The following is a 22,605-nucleotide window of genomic DNA, read 5'->3' on the forward strand; positions in this document are numbered from 1 at the left end:
GTCATGATTGGAGGGAGGGAAAATTCATCCTTTGATGAACAACATAAACTTTAGATAGATATAGATATCCACTACATGCCCAAAGAAAGAGTCCTGTCTGGTATCATCTCTAATACATGAAAAATTAATTAAACAACTTACTCACCGAAGACTTTCAGTCATCTGCTGCTCACTCCAGTCAAACATTAGAGGTGGTCATTTTCTCATTTAATTAATGATTTTTATGTGTTATATAGAAATGCTTAAACAACAATAAGGACACTAATAACATTATGCTTAATACTTCGAGAATCCAGAAAAAAAGTTTATCTTTGCAGTTTGGCGTTATTACTGCTTTTGTTCAAATGCCAGTCCATTGTTTGGACACCACAGTGGCAAATGTCTGACTCGACCTTTTGGATGAAAACATACCATCAGGTGGCGCAAAGGGATATGTGACGAAATTTTAATATTAAAGTAATTAATTTATTTACATGGCGAAAGGGAAGACCCAGCATCCTTGTTGGCAGCGGGAATAGATCATACAATAGCATTTTTCAGGTCCATTTAGGCTTAACACGGTATCTGTAGTGCAGCCTGAGGAGAAATTTAACTGATTAATAAAGCAGGCAGACAGTGATTCCGCTGAGTGTATCATCTGATTTCGTCTTTTGAGGAGCGATTTTCGACTGCACGACTTACTATAGACTATATCCCCCCTGAAGATGGAGTTTGGCGGAAGGAAGAGGAGAAGGAAGTCACAGAGCTTTAAACTGGTCACGGATGAAGGTAGGCTGCTGAATGAATGCAAGACCTTTGAAGACGCGCGTCTGTGTCTGGGTGTTTGTCTGGCCAGCAGAGACGACTCTGTAAACAAAAGCGATGGCCACGACAATCCCCATAGTCTGTGCCTCGGTTAACAGCTAACTCTCGTGATTTAATTCTTACATGTAAAAACCTTCATTGACATCAGTCTCAACATAGATTCAAGAATAAATTAATTAAACGAATAGTCTAAAATATTTAAAATATGTTAAATTCAAAATGTTCCGCATTTTGAACATGCAACATATAGCTTAAACTGTTCACTTTCCGCTCTAGGCCACCCATCTTGGCTTCACTTCTTCATACTACCTACAGGTGGTGGTTTCTGTATGGGAGAGGGGGGGGGGGGGGGGGAGGTTCTGCTTTGGTTGACATCACATTCCCTATCAGCCTGCACAAGCGTAACCATTACAATGCAAATGGCCACAACATTATTCTGCAAATATCTGTCACACAGGGCATATTGTGAAATTAAGTTTTATTTGATTACAGCAGATTTTGACCCTTCATTTATGACGAATTCCAACTGCAAAGATGTCAATGGGGAGCCTAAGGATGCTGCTCTGCCTGGTGGTATGTACAATTGTAAGGATTAATTTCTATAATGTATCAGATCTCAATTATTTCTTCTCCTTCTTACTGAACGTAGTTTGGCTGAGGGACGAAGGTGTGGAGATCAAGAGGCAAATCACAGGAATGATGAGGCTTCTGAGTGATAAGACTGGCAGGGTATATCAGCGTGTGGTAACAGAGCAGGACAGCTTATCAAAGGAGCCCCAGGATAGGCATCTGACCTGGGTACATCAGCCTGCACCTTCATCTCTTGTATCAGAGGAGCACCAGAGCAACAGCTGGAACTCTGCGGGGGACCCAGGGCCTTCACCTTCATCCATATCTACCTCAATCGTCAACGGTCCAGGCTGTGGCCAGTACAGCACCCGCTCCAAAGCCCTCAGGATCCTGGACAATAACAAGGATCTGACCAAAGCGGACGAAGCTAATGGTAGGGTAGCAGGTTTGAAGAGAAGAACACCAACTGACACATATTTATTTTCCCAAAGAAAAATTATGCTCATAGAATAGAAAGGAGTCTTTTTGTAGTAGAGGTACAAACATATACAGAGGTATTTGTGTGTAAGACAGACACTCTTATCCATACATGACAGTCAAACAGTCATGCACACATACTGTATACACATTTTGTTGTTAGTGTAGTAGTGTAGTATGTGTATGCGTGTTTAAGTAGACAGTCATTAACCAATGTACTGTCGTTCCAGCAGATGTTGTATCTCCTGCTGCGCCAGACTCCCCCTGCTGTATGTGTAACTGTAAGGGCACCTTGCAGGCTATTTTGCAGGAACTGCGTGCAATGAGGAGGCTGATGCAGACTCAAAAAGGTCAGTGGATGAAAACTAAACACTCACACACTGAGAAAGTGAGAAAGAGAAATCATAATGTGTTGCCGTCTTTTTCTAGGATCCTTTGAAAGAGAGGAAGAGGCAGCATCGCCATGCAAACCTCGTCTTGGTCCAGGCCCCGCTCCTCGCCGTCGGACCCGCAAGAGGAGGCCAATCTATAAAGTGACGCCACTGACTGTGTCTAGTACTAGGAGAGCTGCTGTTGCCCCTCTTGAGGCATCACCACCTAAAGCTGCACCTGCAGAATCTGGAAAGAGGGAGGATTGTGAGAAAGCGCAAGGCTCATCTACACCCAACAGTCATTCCATCTCCTGTGAGGTTTCTGTGCTGCCACCTCAGAACAATCCAGTTACTGTCAATAACAAACACAAGTCTCTCCTGAACCAGTTAAGGGAGCCTCAGTCATTGGAGGTAATCTGCATGTCAGTGTACTTGAATGTACATGTGCCCGTGTGTTTTCTGTGCTTAATTGGCAGCTCTAATTTATGATTTGAGTGTACTGCACTCCCACAGAAACAGTACTTGTGAATTTGAACTTTTTTTCTTTCTGAAGTATTATTTTCAAAAGGTTTCCTGCTCACCTGTCTATCTATCAACAATGAAATGTTATGATAAATCCTGCATTATTGTAGATGCATAAAGTTGTACTTGCTTTACTTAACATATACAATGATAACTTACGATACTGCATTGACTCTTATAGTATGCTATAAGTCCTTACTACAGTTCATTGTTGAGGTGTGTATAGGTAGTCATAATATATCATAAGCCCTATATATTGAACCTCTATTGAACTACTTTAGCGCCTCCATAAGAGACTTATGATTCAAGTCACATCTATAAGGTTTAAAGCAATTGTTTGTTTTTATATTATAAAGCATTGGCATATCTCTTTACTATGTTTGACTCCATTTAAGACATTTAAAATCCATCATGTGCATATATTAACAGCTGTATCCAAGTGACATAATTTGTTGCCAAGGAGGACCTTTGTGTCCCCTGACCTCTTTGGATTTCAAATCATAATTTTGGGAAGGTATGAGATATTAAGTTTTGCGCTATCATCCTCATGCTGTATTTTACAATATCGCCCACAACATTACTCATGACAATGACTACAGAGTATTTTATGCATTCTATCTTTTTCTTCTTAAAACTGAATTAATCTTAAGCTTTTATTTCCCATTTCCAATTCACAGTATGTGTTATTTGATTTATTTTTATTTTTATTCAGTCTGAGGTGCGTCTTGCAGAGGATCATGACGTGTATATCTCAAAGGCTCAGCTAGACTCCATTCTGGTCAACTATACACGCTCTGGCAGCCTGCTGTTCCGGAAACTGGTACGCATCAATATGCTTTTAAGATTCATTGGCCGTTTGATTGTGGTTAACTTTGCAGTCATCTGCACCACTGGTTACTTACATTAAATTAAAAACAACAACAACAAACATCAATTCATCTACTTCACTAATAAGCTATAAGTTCACAAAAGGCTCAACAATATTTTAACACAGAGCTATGTGTTTAGGTGTGTGCCTTCTTTGATGATACTACGCTGGCAAACTCCTTGCCAAATGGTAAAAGGAAGAGAGGGCTCAATGATAACCGTAAGGGCTTGGACCATAATATTGTGGGCGCCATTAAAAGTACGATACAAAATACTTAATTGGTCTCTTTGTACCAGTACAATAATAATGACACATTAATGAAATATTAATATATTTGTGTGAACTGTGTCCAGTGTTTACAGAGAAATACTGCACTGAACACAGAATAGAGAAATTGCCTGGGCCACGAGACTGGGTTCAGATCCTTCAAGATCAGATCAAACTTGCCAGGAGGAGGCTGAAAAGAGGTACTGTAGAGTCTGCTGCTAAATGTTTCCCTATTTTCTGTCTTTTATTGAATTATGTAATACTTGATACTTCTATTTTGTCTAGTATCCTGTTTAAACCACCTAATCCTGTTGTATTACGCAAAGGATTTTGTGAGCATGGTTAAGGAAGTTAAGTTATTATTATTAAGTCAGTAAGTTACTAGTTTAAGTTATTTACAAAGTTACCAGTCAAAGACGAGGTCTTATTTGAACTTGTTGGGTAAACCTTGTTCTTCATTTGACTCCTCAGATGCTGCAGAAGCAGAAGACGTCTTAAAGGGACCTTCCACAAGTATGAACCTCATATTAAAATGTTCTCACACACACACACACACACGCCTCTTTCCCCTCTCTATTACCCTCGCTGCCCCAATAGCATTTCTCTTTCTGCTGTCTTACATTTTGGGTTTAGTTAAGAGACATGATATTTTATATTTTAACATTATTTTCTTCCTTCCTTGATAGGCTATGACTGTAACAAGCCTGCAAGTGTGGAGGGGCCGGTGGTGAACATGACTGGTTGATTCAAGAGCTGCCGCAATGGCCTTACAGCAGATTTGTTGAATGTCTTCATTACTTCTCTAACTTGGTGCATTTTGCATCTGCTCTGTGTTATGGTTGTAAATGGAAAAAACAATAGGACCAAATGAAGAAGACTGCCTAATTATATATAGTCTCTCTCTCTCCCTCTCTCCCTCTCTCTCTTGCACACACACATACACATATAGACGCATACACATGCTCCACATTTTGTGGACTTTTCATTGGACAGATAGTGGAATCTGGTATTTTGGGCTATGAGACACTGGACTAGTGGTTAAAAAATGTCAGATAATGTTCATGTTTAGAAATAACTTACTGTTTTCATTATAGGCTACAGCTTTAACTTGCCTAGTTATCATATGTCATTACTAGAATTACAAGTCTAAAACAAGACAAAGTAGGCCGACTGTAACAGTAGCTAGAGAATTCATATGCACAAATTACTTTTTACAGGAATTTTTCCATTGTGGATTGTGACCAGTACTTCAATGGGTGTAATGTGAAATGCAGCGTCAACTTTAATTACAAACATTACATCCAAAGGTAAATATCTGATGTATTTTTGGCCAATTTTGCAAATTAAAAATATGAAACTGAAATACAAAATATAAAATATACAGTATTCTATGAATTTTTTTTCTTCTTTTCATTGTTAAAATACTTAAGCTATGCATATATATTGTGCTTGTTGTTAATATCGTGATGGAATTACAATTTTATTTCATTTTCAAGCACTGTGCATATTAAATGAATAGTTGTTTCCACTATTAAATATGGATTCCTGGCCATTTCGTCTTTGTGTCGTTAATTAACAACAGAAGTAATGAGAAAACTACTTCGTAGCCTATTGCTGAATTTCTTCCTGAAACATTTGAGGCCTAAATGAACATGAACATAGTTTTGCTATAATGTAAAATAGCACTAACAAATATTTGTTGCAACATTAACACAATTTTATCAAAAGATACGTTCGCAAATGTAAGTTTATAAGCCTCAGCCTTTGATAAGTACCTATATTTCGACCAAGGCAATGTTATGTTGGTGTAGGTGCAATTGGAGGGAAAACAGTAAATTAAAGGTACACTCCATTGTAGAGATTTTGTTGCCAGACTTCACAGATCATTAAAGGGGATGTTAAAGCCGCCACTGCACAGGCTGAGGACCCTTTGAGATCTCGTGAATTTCCTCTTTGTATTTTAAACCATATATTGTTTGATGAAGACGACGCGTGATCGGATACGTATATTCATTCAAATACATTCAATTATACGTGATAGCTCAATTTTTTTGTCGTCTAGTTCTGAGTTAGAAGAAAAATATGTCTCACTTTTCGTCAGGCTTTCTCGAAGGACGCCCGATTCTAGCCCCAATGCATTCTGGTGCCGTCCCCGCTCTTCTGTCGGGATCCACCGCTAACGTGAAGCTGGTAAGGATAAACTGGACAGAGCAATTAAAGGGGAAATGTTGCAAGAATATAACTCCGCTTTGGTCCTAAAATCGTATTTAGGGCAATTGTAAACACTTCTATTGCACCATATCATTACAAACTTTGCACAAGTAGCATGTTTGGTACTGTTTTATTGATACGAACTCTGATGTTGCACACATCGCATGGTGAGGGACAGGAAAGGGTTAATTTTTTCCGCCGCCGACATTTTTTTTTCGGCGCTCTACGGCAACTTTTTAACTTACATGTGCAACGAGCTGGCCCCATGTTTCATGACTATGTATCACATTTAGGCTGTAGCCTTAACAGTGTGTGTTTTAAAATGCAGTACAGCTCGCCTTCTCGGACAGTATGAGTTCTTTGTTGCTCAGAGCTGCTCATTACCTCATGCATTGATCAGCGCTTGCAAGCGAGAGCTAGCATGGAAACGGAAACTGAATTTTCAGCAAAACAAACACAAACGTGAAAAATGTAGCTGTCACTATTGGCACATATGTCATACAGTTGAACGCCCAGTAGTTTATAATGTGGTGTACATTTAACTGAATAGTCTAAGTGGTCAGCTGTGATGTTGTGAGCCAGTGCCTCAGGGTTGAATGAACTTAGCAGCGTTTTGTCTCTTGAACACCCCCACTGTGTACAAACTGAGGCCCCTTACAGCAATTTAAACAACAAACCGGGGTTACAAGTAACCAATAACTCAACTGGCTTCTCTGTCAGGTGGCTAAGTCTTTTCCATGTACATGTTACCGTGGGTCATTCATGTGTCGCTTTTGATTTAACTAAACATATATGACTCCCTCAGCAAGCACCAGATAATTGTGAAGTTTTATGTAGCCTGCGGTGGATGTGTGAGGCACAGAGAGGTTATTGAAAAGTCTTGGATGCTTTGTAATTTGTAACCATTCATTAGTGTGGAAAGTTGTTTTCTTACAAAACTGACATCATTTATTCTGCCCTAAAATGCAATTGGTGTTTATTATTTCTTCTTCTGAATTTGAACAATATCAATGTAATTTTACCCCGAACATAGCTCTGACTGGTTATTAAAAGGTATGTTCAATACAACATACCTACAACATGACCTCTGAATTGTTCATTTAGGCCTAATGTTGAGACAAGTCAGATGGGTGCTGATTTAATTCTGGTAATGTTTGTAGCTGTAATTAAGGTGTACCTAATATTGTGTCTACAAAACATTGTTACTTACTGTTAATACATTTTGATTTAGCTCTGTAGTTGTTTCTGTCACTTGGACAAAAGAGGACAAGCTGAAACAATTAGTCAATTAATCTATTAGTTTATCCCCTTAAAATTGATCTGCAGCTATTTCATTATTTGATTAATTGCTTAAATTATTCCCAGCTTCTCAATTGCTGCTTTTATTTGTTGTATATAATTGTAAACTGAATGATAAACTGAATATCTTTTAGGTTTTGGACTGTTTGTCATAGGGATGCACAATATTAGATTTTTGCCGATATCCAATATGCCTATATTTAGCAACTCATTTTGGAAGATGCTGTCCCTGAGGCAATCCTGAAAATAGGAACAACCATGTCGAACGTGCCCTATTTCACGAATTGCAACAATGCAGGCTAATCTCTGTAATTAAATTTGTAGTGTTGAAGGAATGCAAATTGGCTCCTCCTCGCATGACTTGTGCTGAACAATCATTGAAAATAACAACTTTGCTATCAGTTTCCGACACTTTAAAAAACCTCCACTCCGCAAAAATATTTGTTTTTGCACCTGCTTCGTCAACAGTTCACGTTACGTGCTCATACTCGCCATCTTATCGAAGATTTTTTTTATTTCTGGCCAATATTTCATTTTAAAGCCTTTATTTGCTGATATCATCGTGCAGCCCTAGTTTGTCAGACAAAACCACAAACATTTAAATGTGTTAGCGGGGGCATTTAAGAAATAACTGACTTTTCTGACATTTTATAGACTAATTGATTCATCTAGAATATAACTGGCTAATTAATTGATTAGTGGCCGTAAAGATGACTGCAGAGTTACAGCTCTCTGGCGCAGTCTTAAAAAATAAATATTATGAGCTACACAAAGGCAGGATTCATTGCAGTGCTGTTGCTTCAGATTGTACAGAAGCTAATTTGTCTTTTGTCATGTTTTACTTAAAATTATGCACAAAAGAGCAAATGTGTGAATACTCTGAGATAGCTGTAGTGTGGTGAATGAATAGAGGTTTCTTTTTTATTTAAAATCTACACAATTAACAAGATATTCTTGTAGCCCCTTGGGGCCTTCAAACAGTGTTTCTAATCCCCTATTGTATTGTTCTGTCTTGATCATTGATGTGGTTCTAGTGGTGAAGACCCAGAGTTTCTTCAGACATGTCCGTGAGGGAGTCCTTTAACCCCGAAAGCTATGAGCTGGACAAGAACTTCCGGCTCACACGCTTTGCTGAGCTCAAAGGCACAGGCTGCAAGGTTTGCTCTCCTTATGAAAATCTGCCTTGGATGCATTATTGTCTTTGTATAGCTATACAAAATAATAAGTATTCTGTCAGATAAGAAATATGATATAACAATGCATTATAATGATAATGGTGGTTATTGTCTTTGATCACAGGTGCCCCAAGATGTGTTACAGAAGCTGCTAGAAACCCTACAGGAGAACCACTATCAAGAGGATGAACAGTTCCTGGGGGCAGTTATGCCCCGATTAGGTAATTGTGATCTTCATATAGCGCTATAATAACAAATAACTTAATTTACAAAGTGGTTAACAGTAATATGGTTTAAACAAACAAAAATAGCTGTTGTAACCACAGCAGGAACAACTGCTAAAATATAAAGTATATTAAATGAATTAGGATGAGTGAAGTTATGATAAACATCACCCCCCAAGGTGTGACAAGAATTACGGAGGGAGCAAGAAATACATAAGGGTACAGAACATTTATTAACAAAATGTATTTACAAAACATTGCTTTAATGCAGGGGTGTCAAACTCATTTTAGTTCAGGGGCCACATGCAGCACAATTTGATCTCAAGTGGGCCGGACCAGTAAAATCAGAGCATAATAACATATAAATAACAACAACTCCAAATGTTTCCCTTCGTTTTAGTGCAAGAAAGTACATTCTTTAAAACAAAAATGAACAAAAGGTGCAATTTCAATAATAGTATGCCTCAGTTGATCATTTACACATGTGCATTACAACTTACAGATCACAGTGTGTCTACAAAGGCACTCAACATTTTGTCACAGGTATCTGGAACAGTGTTTTAATTTATGATCAAAACAACACATTTTTACACTTTGCAAAGTCATCCCGCAGGCCGGACTGGACCCTCTGGTGGGCCGGTTTTGGCCCCTGGGCCGCATGTTTGACACCCCTGCTTTAATGGTTTAATGTAAACCCTTGCTACCAGTGTAGATGCACTAAAATGAGAGTAAATTGATGATTTCGTTCTCAACTCGAAGCCGTCTCACTGCTCTTTAGTTTTATTTTGTGTGTACCATATCACACATATACCAACAGAACATGAGCTTCTTCAACTTATCACATACAGATCTCTTTTATTTTTGAAGGCATAGGCATGGACACCTGTGTGATCCCCCTCAGACATGGAGGCCTTTCTCTGGTCCAGACAACAGATTACATCTACCCCATTGTGGATGACCCCTACATGATGGTATGGATCTTCTCTTTTATTGGTATTGCTTTTTCCATTGTGGTCCTATTAATTATACTTCCATGTGACAAATGGAAAGTGTCAACTCTTTGTCTGTATTACTATCATTGGGTATGATGTAGGCCTACTTCATGATGTGCCTATCTTCAACATTTCTACTTTGTAGGGAAGAATAGCTTGTGCCAATGTTCTAAGTGACCTGTATGCCATGGGAGTGACGGAGTGTGACAACATGTTGATGCTTCTGGGAGTCAGCAACAAAATGTTAGAGAAGGTAAGAGGCATCAGTTGTTTTGTTACCTTTTGAATCTTGATTATGGAATAAAACTACAAAGAACCAATTGTTTTAATGTTTATTATTTTTATTTTCCTTTTCGGGGTATTTACAGGAGAGAGACAAAGTCATGCCACTGGTCATCCAGGGATTCAAGGATGCATCAGAAGAGGCAGGCACATCTGTAACAGGAGGACAGACGGTGCTCAACCCCTGGGTGGTCATGGGAGGAGTTGCTACAACAGTCTGCCAACCCAACGAATTTATCATGTAGGATTTGAGTTCCTACTACATATGACCGTACTTATGTAAAATGTATCATTTTGTTGTAATGCGTAAAAACATGATGGTGCCATTTTTTACATTTCTCAGGCCAGACAATGCAGTGCCAGGAGACGTGTTGGTGTTGACCAAGCCGCTTGGAACACAAGTGGCCGTTGCAGTACACCAGTGGCTAGATATTGTAAGTCTGCATGCTCACTCATGAATCATTTTGTCTGGACACTTCTGTTTTTTAGGATACACACTAACGCCATTCATGTATACCGGTGTATATATATTTTTTTTGTATCACTCAGCCTGAGAAGTGGAACAAGATCAAGCTGGTGGTGACCCAGGAGGATGTAGAGCTGGCCTACCATGAAGCCATGATGAACATGGCTCGGCTCAACAGGACAGGTAAAACCTCTATGAATGTGTCCAAATAATTGATTTGCAGGCATACCTACCTTGTCTTAACATTTTGGATTACTTTTGGCTATTGGGCAAAACTACATCAGCTGTTGGACACTTGAAGAAATGTTGAATGGGGGGACTTTCTTTTGTAAACAGCAGCATCCTCTGCAGCAGCTCGGCTGTATTGCACCCTCTGTGCTCTAATAGCCTCTGCTATTAATGTAGAAAAAACATTTTTGGATAACTTAATATACTAAAAGATAATGTTCCATGTACTACAGCTTCATGTTTACACCACACCCAAAATATATATATATAAAAAAGAAAAGAATGGGTATTTGTTTGCTTTCAAGGCGACACACTGTTTGACTCGCAATAAGTGACAGCCTTTGTGAATATTAGCACATATTACAATAACATTTATTTATATATATATCACTCTGTCTTCCCTTGTAGCGGCTGGTCTCATGCACACCTTCAACGCTCACGCAGCCACCGACATCACAGGGTTTGGCATCCTTGGCCACGCTCAGACGTTGGCACGGCAACAACGAAGTGAAGTGTCATTTGTCATCCACAACCTCCCAGTGCTTGCCAAGATGGCTGCTGTGTCCAAGGCCTGTGGGAACATGTTTGGACTCATGCATGGCACCTGCCCTGAAACATCAGGTGTGTGTGTGTGTGTGTGTGTGTGTGTGTGTGTGTGTGTGTGTGTGTGTGTGTATACAGGGCTCTATTGTGTTTTTCTCGTCCTTAACCATCGTATATAAAGGGCTTTACAGGTCAATAAAGACAAATAACAAAATGCACAACATAACAAAACACCAATGCACGGCTGATGCATGTTCTGGGGGCCACAACATCAAATATTCAGTTACCCTTGCATTCTGAAGTCATAAAATCAAGAAGTATTTTAAGTAGGTGCCTCAGAACTACTATGTGATCAGTATCACTCTGATACAGCAGTAAGAGAACTGAGCAATCGCCAGCATCACTGCACATTAAAAACACAGTGTGAAGCCCTTGTGACAGAATCTTCTTTTCTTTATAGGAGGCCTGCTCATCTGTCTGCCTCGGGAGCAGGCTGCCCGCTTCTGTGCAGAGATTAAATCCCCAAAATACGGCGAGGGCCACCAAGCGTGGATCATCGGAATTGTAGAGAAAGGAAACCGCACTGCTCGCATCATTGACAAACCACGGATCATAGAGGTGGCACCACAAGCAGCCACGCAGAATGTCAACCCAACTCCTGGTGCAACTTCGTAATCCTCCCTTGGCGCATCATAGACCGGAACCCCAAAGCTCTGCTGAGTGTTTTTAGACACATAAACTACAAAACCATCCTAGAGTGTTGAAATATATACACAAAATAGTATGCACACAGAAAAGACTCGGTCGGCGTGTATCTACATGAAAAACAGCGCCACACAGTGGCCCAAGGGGAGTGTCATCACCCAGTGGACTCAACCTGCAGTATCCCCATGATAACAAATTGGTAAGAATTAGAGCATACTTAAAATCCATTTGCCTTTGGTGTCTGTTGCATTCTGTTATGTTAAATGTGTGTGATTGGCAGGCAGCCTCTGATAAGAGAGTAATGATGATGAAGACAATAATGTTGATTCATTTTGAATCTTAGAAAGTCTGGTGTCTGTTGCCTCTTTGGGTCTTTTAAAATTGCTCTCATCAAGCAAGCGGACCGTGTGATGGTGTTTTTGTTTGTCCATTCACTTTGTACAGTTATAAAGCCTAGTTTTAGTTCATTGCTGTAACTGATGCCTTGAAAGAAACGGAGTGTGACCAGAATGGTTTGTTTTTTATTACTTTGACTTTTTGTATTGTCCCCACCTAAACTAATAAATATAAAAAAAGAAGATGTTTTGTTTTTGACCTGAAGTCACAGATTAATTGTGGTTTAAAGTCATAAATGAGAAAACACAACACACCCCTCAGGAGATGAACCTTCTACCATCTTTATCCCCCAATATGTCAGCGTATTTAAGGTGATCGGGTATGGCATATAGAGTTTGCTTTATATGGTCACACAATTGTGCAACTGTAAAAAGCAGACTGGGCTGTTAACAATGAGCACTCTAATCTGTCTGTTGCCTTTGTTCAAGATCTGGTGCATTTAGTTTTGCTTGTTTAGTGTTGCTGCGAGCGGTCTGATTACTGTTATGAAGCTTCCAGCTCAATCAAAAGTCCAGCTCAGATTTTGTTTATCCTAATAGCCTGGGTGAAACTGAAAGGCTTGTAAATGTTAATATGGATATCAGGAACAAGAAATGACTTCCACCCCATCTCTTCAAATAAACTTCTCTTATAATAGATTGTTTTTCTGCGTCTGTTTTGATGTTTTGGGTTTATACGTGTTTGTTTAAATGTGTCAAGAATGGAAAACAATTATCAGTTACCGAAATGTATAATGATCTAATATTTTTAATTTAAAGATGCAACAGCAATTCATAAATACTGTCATGTAACAAAGGATTGATAGTTTTAAACATAACACTCAGTTCTTTAAGCAGATATATTTACAAGTTTCATATACACTAACAATAGACCACATATAAAGATTATATATACATTAGCTTAATATACAATCTTACAATCTATGGCATGAACTGACAAAAAAGGAGCGAGAAACAGTCATTGCAAAAACAAAATGTCTTGCCCTCAGCACCAAAACAACAGGTCTGGAAGGTACAATATAAAATATAAATAAATTAGAGTAACAACTATTCCTTTAGTCATACTGAGTGGAATGACCTGCTCCTATGTGACGCCCCAGGAAAGCAAATAGATCATAAATGCAACCCGTCACCAGAACTATGTTTTGTTTTTGTGTGTGAGCAGCATACCACTCCACAGTGTTTGTTATATCTGCTTTTTCCCATTTTCCACCTGTCCATGCTTTGCGTGCTCCACCGTCTTCTTATCATTTCCAGACTTGAAAAGTGCTTGGATATCCAGCATTGCCTTACCAATGTGCTGACCGAACCGGTACGAGTCCTGCAGGTCACACAAAAAAGCAATGAGAGAGAGAGAGAGACGCAGAGTGTTTGGTTGGGAAAGATAGCATAAAGGGTATACAGTTGGATCTATAATATATCTTGCTCCCATTTTGTGCTCTTACTGTGTCAGGGCTGGAGAACTTGCTGGAGATGTGGAATGTGATGAGGTTTTCCCCGACTATTATATAAGACACACCATAACCATCATCAGCCACCTGGTGGTAGACAAGAGATACTATTATATTACTGTACAAAACGCTGGCAGATCAGGACGGCAGGGTGAAACGTGAGACTGTGTAACTTCTGCACATCTCTAAAATAAAACAATATAACTCACCGGGCCAAATCCACCACCAGCTCCCACATATTTAGGGAACTTGTTGATGTCAACTAAATTTAGCTGCTGCTGTGGAGTCTGGCTAGTAGACAACTTCCAGGGCTCTGAAAGCACCTAAAGGCAGAGACATTGAATGTTAGAGCAGATAAGAAAGGGTTAAGATTGTGATATGAGGACAAAAAGTGTGATTCAGAAACCAATAAAACGACAAAGAGATGATAGATGATAATAGTTCTAACCTTCTTAAGGAATGGCGAGTCAATACCAAGGTATTTGGACACTATGTAGAGACAGAAGAGGTGACGATCGATACCAGAACCAGTCATGGCCAGACGATACATGTTTTGATGCGTATCTGCTGCTTTCCGAAACAGGGCAAGTCTCTGGGCATTCTGATCACAAAAATAAACGGCACAAACTAATCAGACCTGGACATATTAATTAATATCAAAATTACCTTATTTCTGTTCATGCAAGTGGCAATTTAACCCTACCAGAACATCAGTGAGTTCAGAGTCCAGGGCATGCAAAGACACATTGCCTCAGGTCCAGGTGACCAAGTCCTTAGCAGCACAAAGTGACCTCTCAGAGCATGCCCTCTCAAAATGTGTCTATACACACTAAGTCCCTGATTGCAAATGTGTTAGCCTGATAACACATGTGGCACCAGACATGTCCAAAGTCTAATTATGTTGCTTTGTTTTACTGCATTAAAGGGTTTTAACATCTTACACCCTGCTGGACATTCCTGTGAATCCACTACTACAAATGCATAGTGAGCAATTAACCATTGTTTAAACCCACTGATTGTTCCTGATTAAACGGTTCTGTGTGTTTTGGTGTTCTGCTTACTGTTGCACCTTCATCCTCCATGGCTCTGACAAATGCAACAGCCTCAGAAGTGCAGGAGCGTACAGTCTCCGTCCGACCGTCTCTGAACATACGAGTCATCGATGACTCGTATGTCAGACAGAGCACTCCCTGGTCCTGAATAGCAGATGGATTAAAGTCACTTAGCGATGGTGGATGATCTAATCAAACTTTTAAAAGACAACAGTGAGCAATAAAGTCAGTACTGTCATGATGCTGATGGCAGCCCTACCCTGAACTGTGCCAACTGCAGGGCCAGCTGAATAAAGGCATCAGGGCTGCTCCTGCACTTCTTGATCAGTCCTTTTCCAAACTCAGTAAACAGATAACCATGGAAGTCCACGTCATCAGCTATCTGCTTGGCTGACAGGTATGAAGTGTCTATGACGTCTTGGCACTAAGAGAGGGGAGACTGTTAATACAGCAAATGCCATAAAATGCAAATCAAGTAGGTCAATGGCACTAAATGATTTGAGGCTCTATTGTACCTCCTTTGGAATCTGCCACTGTAGTCGAGTGGGATGAGGCAGGCCTTTGTTTACATCCCCTTTACAGTGTCCCTCCTCTGTGTAGCCAAGATGGAAGCAGTCTGTTGCAAGGACATACTACACAGACAGAAAATGCGGGCTGAAGATATCTGCAAACTTCGAATCATTTCTTTGAAATACAATATCAGCACACATTTTATACCTCCCACATATGTCCAACAATTGGTGCATCCGCCCAAGAATGTTCAGCATTTACACCCAGTTTTCCATTTGGATAAGAGATCAAAGTGAAAGACTTGTCAAACCACCTGGGAAAAAAGGAAGAGTCTTTTTGTAAAACAAACCGATAAAAGCCAATAGCAGAGACCTTCTTTTGACTTCTCTGCCTACCTGTCGTAGCATTTGCCATGCAGTAGTGACTTGGCGTAACTGTCAAGCGATTTGGTCTTTGCTGGGTCGTAACCCTGTGGCTCGTCATCTAGTGTCAGGAAGAAGGCAGCTGACTCAATGAGGTCCAGAGACGCTCTGTTTCCCCCCTGGCTGAAATATTTAATCCGAGCTCGAGCCCATGGAACTCTAGAGGGGGATGTCAGACAATTTCATTTTGTGTGTTTATGTACATATGAGTCCTGAGTGTGTGTGTGTGTGTGTGTGTGTGTGTGTGTGTGTGTGTGTGTGTGTGTGTGTGTGTGTGTGTGTGTGAGAGAGAGAGATTTTATACCTGTTTCCTGCAGTCAGGGCGGCTAATTTGAGTTCTCCTGGCTGGGGTTGTGATGTATCATTGAGGATCCTTTGAAACTGTGTCTCTAGTTCACTGGGTAAGAGGTGGCGCCCTCCAGTGTACAGCCACACTTGGAAGAAACGGCCCTTGTGGTAGACAACCAGGTGCTTACGGTCAGTTAGGTGCTGCACAATATCTGCAGGGAAGGGCCACCACGAAAAGGAAGCATGTGTGGACACAGAATGAGAGGAAAGTTGCAGATAGCTAAAAATGTAAAATGTTAGGAACCAACATAACCCCTTTGAACCAACAGATTGATGAATGCTCCCTTACAGTCGTTTGAGTGTAAATCAGCACGGGAGTACATTAGATAGGCTCTGAAAGTTTCAGGCCAGTTACACTTCTGTTCAAACTCCAGTTAGTGATGTCAAAGCAACTTTTAACAGCTAATGAAAAATATGTGCTATGACATCAAGTTTGAACCCAGTTCTAGTTGTACCCAGTTGTACCTTTAAACTGTACAGACCTGAGCAGTTGTTTACCTGTTTCTATCCCAGGGATACGAGTGGTGTTAAATATCCTTTCCATCTGAGAGGAACACATAGGAACGGTCCCCAACGCCCTCAGCTGAGAAGAAAAAAAGATAATCAAAGAGAAGGCTGAAGTATGTATTGTTTTACAGTGGGTAGCAGTGGCGTAGCTAGGCCCATTTTAGGAGCTGGATAGGCATTTTTTTGTCTTAAAGCGCACCAGATTTACACAAATGTACTTTCTTTTGGGCAAGGGGGCCTGTGTCCTATTAGAATTTGGTGTCAGTGTTTTCTCCAATCATTAAATGTTTTTATGATGATAAATTAAAGAAGAAAATATGTCTGTTGCTTTGTAGTTATTACCTATCTCAGCTTCTTTTTTTATACTTTTTTATTATTATTTTCACAGTTGCAGGTACCATCACCAGTAAGGGCAAACATTCTATCTTTTCACCCCAACCCCATGGGCTCACAGAGATTAGCAAGTACAATTATAAATTCACATCCAAATGAAATAAACTGGGATTCAAGCTCCTTTTTGAAGAATAAAGTTTTCAAAATGAAAATATTTCACTTAATTGTCATTGGTCATGGTATTTTTTATACTTTGATTGATTGATATATCTTTCATATTAGTGTTGAGAGTTGTGCCCCCTCCCCTTACCAAGACTACAAAGTTCTATTAGATCTAGCATCTTCATTTTACTCTCAAAGTGCACCAGATGCAACAATTCACTTTAAAATGTTAAAACAATTCTGCCCGGGGGACCATGTCCCCGGACCCCCCTAGAAGATGTGAAGTCCACCCTACTCCTAAGACATGTCGACATGACTAAAGTCAGGTAACATGGACCTGGTTAACATGAATAATATATTGACGACGCAACCAGCACAGAACACTTTGGGTGTGTAGCGGCTTTGCTCAGTGCAAAACTCCCAGACTTACTTCTCCATCATCATGCCATCTGAGTTCCTTTAATGGTAACTGTACTACCATGCAGGTGCACACAGCTCCACCTCACCTCTGGGCTAAGCCCACCCAAACTTAAAAACCTAGCTACGCCCCTGGTGGGTAGGTTACAATCTAATTTGGTCATTAGGTTAGATTGATGTGGTAGTAAAGTCATGGCGAGCATTACCGGTGCATGTTCACCACGTTCCAGTTTGCGTCTGTACTGCAGCATGGCATGAACCACATTCCCTGCCCGTGCAGCCTGTCGGTGTGTTGGGGTCACGTACAAGAGGTCCTAATACAAATCAGAGCATAAATATAAATTACAATAAGAGACATTTATTCCATATTATATAATAATAATACTGAATATAATTGCTAATTATTAACTGGCATTTAGCCAGGTGTCGAAGAATTAAAGGCAGTTCTGTTACTTTCGGTCATTTCAGTATGGATATGATTAAAAAAGCATCAATAGATACAAAGTGCTGGTGTGTTGTTTCTATTGATCCTTGCTATTACTGTGCACCCAATACTATTTCATATTTCAATACTAGTTTTTTATTTATTAGGGTTGTCACTAGGACCCGCCAACTACTAAACTGAAAACATTAAATGGAAACAGATAAACAATGAAAAATGTTGTCTTCATGTTTCTCCTCTGGCACGCTATGATACATTACATGTTACTTCCCACAATATGATTTAAAAAAGAACATTACCAATACATGCCACTGGTACACCAGGCTGACCGAGTGACCGTCTCTCTTACCATTATATAGAAGTTACTGTTCACCATGATAGGACTCCTGCCTCTGAGGTAGATGTATTCCTCCCACCAGTCACTTACCTAGAGAAGACAACACATTAATGTATAACATTATGATTTAATTGAATTACTTTTCCAATGTTGTAGTACTTATAAACACTACTCACATAATTTGTCCCGCACCAGGATTTTAGGATTAGGTATCTCTGTAGCTGGGCTGCTTTGGAATCTTTAAAGTCATTGGCCAACATCTCCATTTGATTGTACTGTTCACTGTCCAGCAGAGGACAGACTGACTCCAGGTACTGTGGGGAAAAGATGGTGTGTGTTGTCAGGACAACAGAGAGTTGTGTAGAAACACAGCTGATATAGAGCAGCGTACAGAAAAAGCAAATCTGAAAAACATCCACATCTGCAACTGACGACTGTCTTTCACAGGATGTAGGTAGGGAAACAGGACAGTAGATGGCGCTACAGTCCAACTATGTGTGTATGGTCTAACCAGCATTAATCAAATGGTTGGAAAGGCTTAATGCGTAGGTTTAGTTAATGTGCTAGATAGGTTTAAATGTAGGTCAGGGGCAAAATTAGAAATGGTAATCAGAAATTGGGTTTTAGTTGTGAGATTATCAAGGGATAACATGACATGTCGAGGTTTAGATATCACTTAATGACGTGCATGCATTTAATGTGTTTACTATGTCATTCATTTCAAGAAGCCACATGTGTGTTTGTGCTCATGTGAGGTCCGAACTGTGTAATTCCACACCCTCTGAATTGTATCATCCACACTGGGCACAGGGAGCCTGGGTAAGGAGGCCTGGAAACTATAGAGCAGCGGCCTGCGCCCAGAGAACATCTTCACCAGGCTCTGATAACAAACACAAAACACACACATCATCATACACATACACTAGTATACCAGATTACCCTTTATAACAGATTATAACAACAATCAACCATACCCTTTGCACTGAGTGAGAGACACAAAGATTTATAGATGGTTTACTGATAGCCAGGCAATTTAATGGCACACATACTACGCTAAAAGATTCATAGTGAGGGAAAGACAGAAGGTCAAACGTACCAGCCACACTTTGGTAGATGTGCTCATTTTTCCATGGGATTCAAAAATCCATCCATGGTAGGAGAGTAGAGCTTTGAGAGTATATCTTAAGAGGTAGATGAGGAACAGCCACAGACCAGTGGCAAACAGGATGGCACTCAGCACCGCTCGGGTCTGCATTGATATATAGTCTCTGCTCGGAAAAGGCACAACACTACCTTTGTCAGGAATAGGGTATGAAATCCAACAGAAAATGAAGAATAACTTTGTTTTTAAGGAGCTGACCTACTGTGTAGCTCATCTAAGCAAACCTAAAGATGCAGTAGAATGCTTGAGAACCACAACAGGACATAATACTGGCTGCAGGATATTTCTGACCTGTGTGGTAGATTTTCCTTGATTGCGTCAATCATTCCTAGAGAGGCGTCAATGCGGATGTACAAGGAACTCATCATGGCAATCACAACTATCAGCCAACTAGACGGACTGGCAGGATAGACTCCAGCCAACACACCATTCTGTGAATAAAAAAGATTTATCTTCATCTTCTATGTTCTGTTGGAAATGCCTTTACAGATCTGAAATGCTACACTTAAAAGCATGTTTGTAATCTTATTGAGTGACTCTACATTTTGTAACACTTATAACCAAAGCTAGATCAGAAGTGTTGGCTACTGTACCTTGAATTGAATGGCTCGCTTCTTCCATGCTGTCACTCCAGACAGGTAGATGTTTTTAATGACCTCTTGACTGAGTTTGAGGTCCACACCATCCGGGCGCACAGTGAACTGGAAACCCACCGCCTGATGCGCCTCAGCCATCTCTGAATAGTAGCTACTAACATGGAGATCAAAAGGAAGCTTTTTAAGTCATCCGGTTTCTGACTGGAAATAATGACTATAATAATGATATTGAATACGTTCAGTGGAAATGTTGGTCTTTTCACCTTCTCCATACATTTCACTGTAAAATGTGTATAATCAATGCATATTTCAGAGCTCTGGAAGCTAGTCCTCCCAAGGTCTCAATGTTCATATGTTCTATTATTTAAGATCAGAAAGCATGCTCTTATTTCCTACCTATACCCTATAGGACAAATTCTGCTGCAAAGATCCAAATTTCAATTGAGCCATTCACCCATTTTAGGATCCTTTGATATTTCAATCACAAAGACTTTCACAGATCTGACGCACAGTGGGGACGTTATTTGAAGGAAAGTTGCACGTCTGTAGTGTTTGCTCATAACGTGATAGGGAAGGCCACTGATGTGGAATACCATTAAGCATGGTAAACAAACAAATATATATATATATATATATATATATCGCAAAGTTGGGTTGATTCATTGTCTTTTACACGCAATGTCTTTGCTGAATTCTAACAAAAATATTTGGAGTTCATAAACTACTTCATGGCAAGGGTGACTAGGATTTCTTTTTCCATGTCATATGACTGAACAGTCACCAAGTGGGACAAAGTTCAATAGCCAAATATAGCAGTACACCGGCTGAGCATGCGCCTCACCTCAGATGGGCATGAAAATATAAACACAGAGTACAACCAACAGATGAACGTTAAACCCCCAGAACACTGTGAGAATCTATTAGACAATTTGAAGGTCAGCATTTAGTTGTACTGTTTAACAACTGAGCATGTATTGCTATATATGTGAAAATGTATTGGTCAGAACTTGACTGTGTCATTGAACTTCCCCATCAGGAGTTTCACTTGTTTTATACGGCTTAACATACACAAACATTCAAAGAGTTAAATCATTTAGCATTTTCACATAACCTGTTATACTCGTCTATAATTAAAACATGTTTACACAACAAGTATCAAGCGGAAGAACCTCTGCAGATAAGACAACTAACTGCATGCAGAACTGAATATGAACTATAAATTAAAGACAGATCCATACTTTACCTATGTCAACAACAGTCAGAGAAAGGCAGAGGAAAGCTGTGACTTTGGTTTGCGTCAGTGAGGCAGTGAAATTCCTCTGTACTCTGGCTTGTGTGCTCTGTGTGACTCTAGTGCCCTTGATTTAGCTTTCCTCAGGTAGTGAGATCAGAGCTGTCGTCTCCTGTGCTTTCCAACTCTCCCTGCCCCCCCCCCCCCCTCCCCAACACCTCTCTCCCTCACCCGTGACATGCTTCTTTCTGTAATAAGACACCAAACATAGACAGAGCCTAACCTCATGTGGTTTGAGCTCTCTGCTATGTAACTGAATCTGCTGCAGTGAGAGCAATGTGACGTTTCCTTTTCAATGACTGAGAGTGCAAGGAGTATTTAACAGTGATAATAACACATATAATAGTGTAATAAGAATAACAGCATCACAATCTCAGAATATTGTCAGCAGATTCAAGCGCTGTGACTTTGCCTCCATTAGAGGGTTGCAAAATAGGACCTAATGGTTTTTATCAAGAAAAGATGGAAAACAAATGTGTTGTATTGTAATTGTGTGACATTTTTGCAAACCACAGAGTATGAACCACAATAATTATTTATGTAAGAAAAGAGGAAATGTTTTTAATGTGAACAGCAAACAAAAAATAAGACACCCTATGTAGATCCTTATTGATAAAAAACCTTTAATAACCAAAAAAGATTTTGAATGTCACATACAAGGGAGAACAGCTGAGACTTTATATATGTACAGAGTATACAGATACACATACTGCACCAAGTCCATTTTCTTAAAAAGAGTCCAATAAGTACCAGCGTCCATGATTCTGCCTTACTAAAACCCCATTAAGAAATGTTTAGCATGTCAACCTCACCTATATAACCAGTGTTCATGTGAGTGTGTCTACATGCTCTATGCAGTCAGCAACATGAGAGCTGCAGTTTCCTTCTGTGACTTTACTTTGTGTTGCTCTGTTGTGGGGTCGGCATGGGGTGCAGAATAAGCGGGATGCCAATAAAAGTTTTGTATCAACTTTATATCATCGTATCTCCGTTTTTACTGGGTCTACTTGCAGGACACAAAGACTGGCATAGAGTTTCAAGCCAGTACTTTTGACAGATGCAGCCGGCAATGTTGGCCGGACTGTTGTTTTAATGCAGCTTCGGCTTGAACAGGTCACGTGATCTGATTACGCCGGCGTGACGGTCGACTCCTAAGTCAATATTCTTCAATTCTGT

At 40.0% G+C, this 22,605-nt stretch overlaps 3 protein-coding genes across 9 annotated transcripts; 2 read left to right on the forward strand and 1 right to left on the reverse strand.

Moving 5' to 3' along the window:
• Positions 1–527: 527 nt before the first annotated feature.
• Positions 528–5,431, forward strand: bend7 (BEN domain containing 7). 4 transcript variants are annotated; one of them, XM_029434074.1, is made up of 10 exons: positions 528–768; positions 1,297–1,377; positions 1,454–1,807; positions 2,082–2,201; positions 2,281–2,633; positions 3,457–3,564; positions 3,753–3,870; positions 3,966–4,079; positions 4,351–4,392; positions 4,566–5,431. In XM_029434074.1, the coding sequence occupies exons 1-10, from the start codon at positions 705–707 to the stop codon at positions 4,622–4,624; spliced, it is 1,413 nt and encodes a 470-aa protein (XP_029289934.1). In that variant the 5' UTR covers positions 528–704; the 3' UTR covers positions 4,625–5,431. The 4 variants fall into 4 exon arrangements, with proteins under 4 accessions (XP_029289934.1, XP_029289935.1, XP_029289937.1 ...); XM_029434075.1 differs by having other exon boundaries at positions 2,085–2,201; XM_029434077.1 differs by having other exon boundaries at positions 1,300–1,377.
• A 359-nt stretch (positions 5,432–5,790) lies between these two features.
• sephs1 (selenophosphate synthetase 1) lies at positions 5,791–12,582 on the forward strand. 3 transcript variants are annotated; one of them, XM_029433199.1, is made up of 10 exons: positions 5,791–6,069; positions 8,424–8,546; positions 8,689–8,785; positions 9,656–9,759; positions 9,926–10,033; positions 10,149–10,303; positions 10,406–10,496; positions 10,612–10,711; positions 11,165–11,377; positions 11,760–12,582. In XM_029433199.1, the coding sequence occupies exons 2-10, from the start codon at positions 8,451–8,453 to the stop codon at positions 11,972–11,974; spliced, it is 1,179 nt and encodes a 392-aa protein (XP_029289059.1). In that variant the 5' UTR covers positions 5,791–6,069; positions 8,424–8,450; the 3' UTR covers positions 11,975–12,582. The 3 variants fall into 3 exon arrangements, with proteins under 3 accessions (XP_029289059.1, XP_029289060.1, XP_029289062.1); XM_029433200.1 differs by lacking the exon at positions 5,791–6,069 and adding an exon at positions 6,232–6,257; XM_029433202.1 differs by lacking the exon at positions 5,791–6,069 and adding an exon at positions 6,788–6,810.
• Positions 12,583–13,031: 449 nt separating this feature from the next.
• Positions 13,032–21,525, reverse strand: cpt1b (carnitine palmitoyltransferase 1B (muscle)). Of its 2 annotated transcripts, none has more exons than XM_029433197.1 (19): positions 21,382–21,525; positions 20,136–20,292; positions 19,834–19,973; positions 19,477–19,648; positions 19,159–19,260; positions 18,557–18,694; positions 18,393–18,470; positions 17,808–17,915; positions 16,681–16,765; positions 16,139–16,334; positions 15,808–15,993; positions 15,620–15,725; positions 15,418–15,534; positions 15,162–15,326; positions 14,912–15,046; positions 14,299–14,451; positions 14,060–14,173; positions 13,845–13,937; positions 13,032–13,720 (listed from the first exon to the last, which is right to left on the reverse strand). In XM_029433197.1, exons 2-19 carry the CDS (start codon positions 20,274–20,276, stop codon positions 13,586–13,588), a joined length of 2,364 nt encoding a protein of 787 aa, XP_029289057.1. In that variant the 5' UTR covers positions 20,277–20,292; positions 21,382–21,525; the 3' UTR covers positions 13,032–13,585. The 2 variants fall into 2 exon arrangements, with proteins under 2 accessions (XP_029289057.1, XP_029289058.1); XM_029433198.1 differs by having other exon boundaries at positions 20,136–20,289; positions 21,382–21,524.
• Between the last annotated feature and the right edge of the window lie 1,080 nt (positions 21,526–22,605).

Source organism: Cottoperca gobio, chromosome 6, assembly GCF_900634415.1.
Source record: "Cottoperca gobio chromosome 6, fCotGob3.1, whole genome shotgun sequence".
NCBI lineage: Eukaryota > Metazoa > Chordata > Actinopteri > Perciformes > Bovichtidae > Cottoperca > Cottoperca gobio.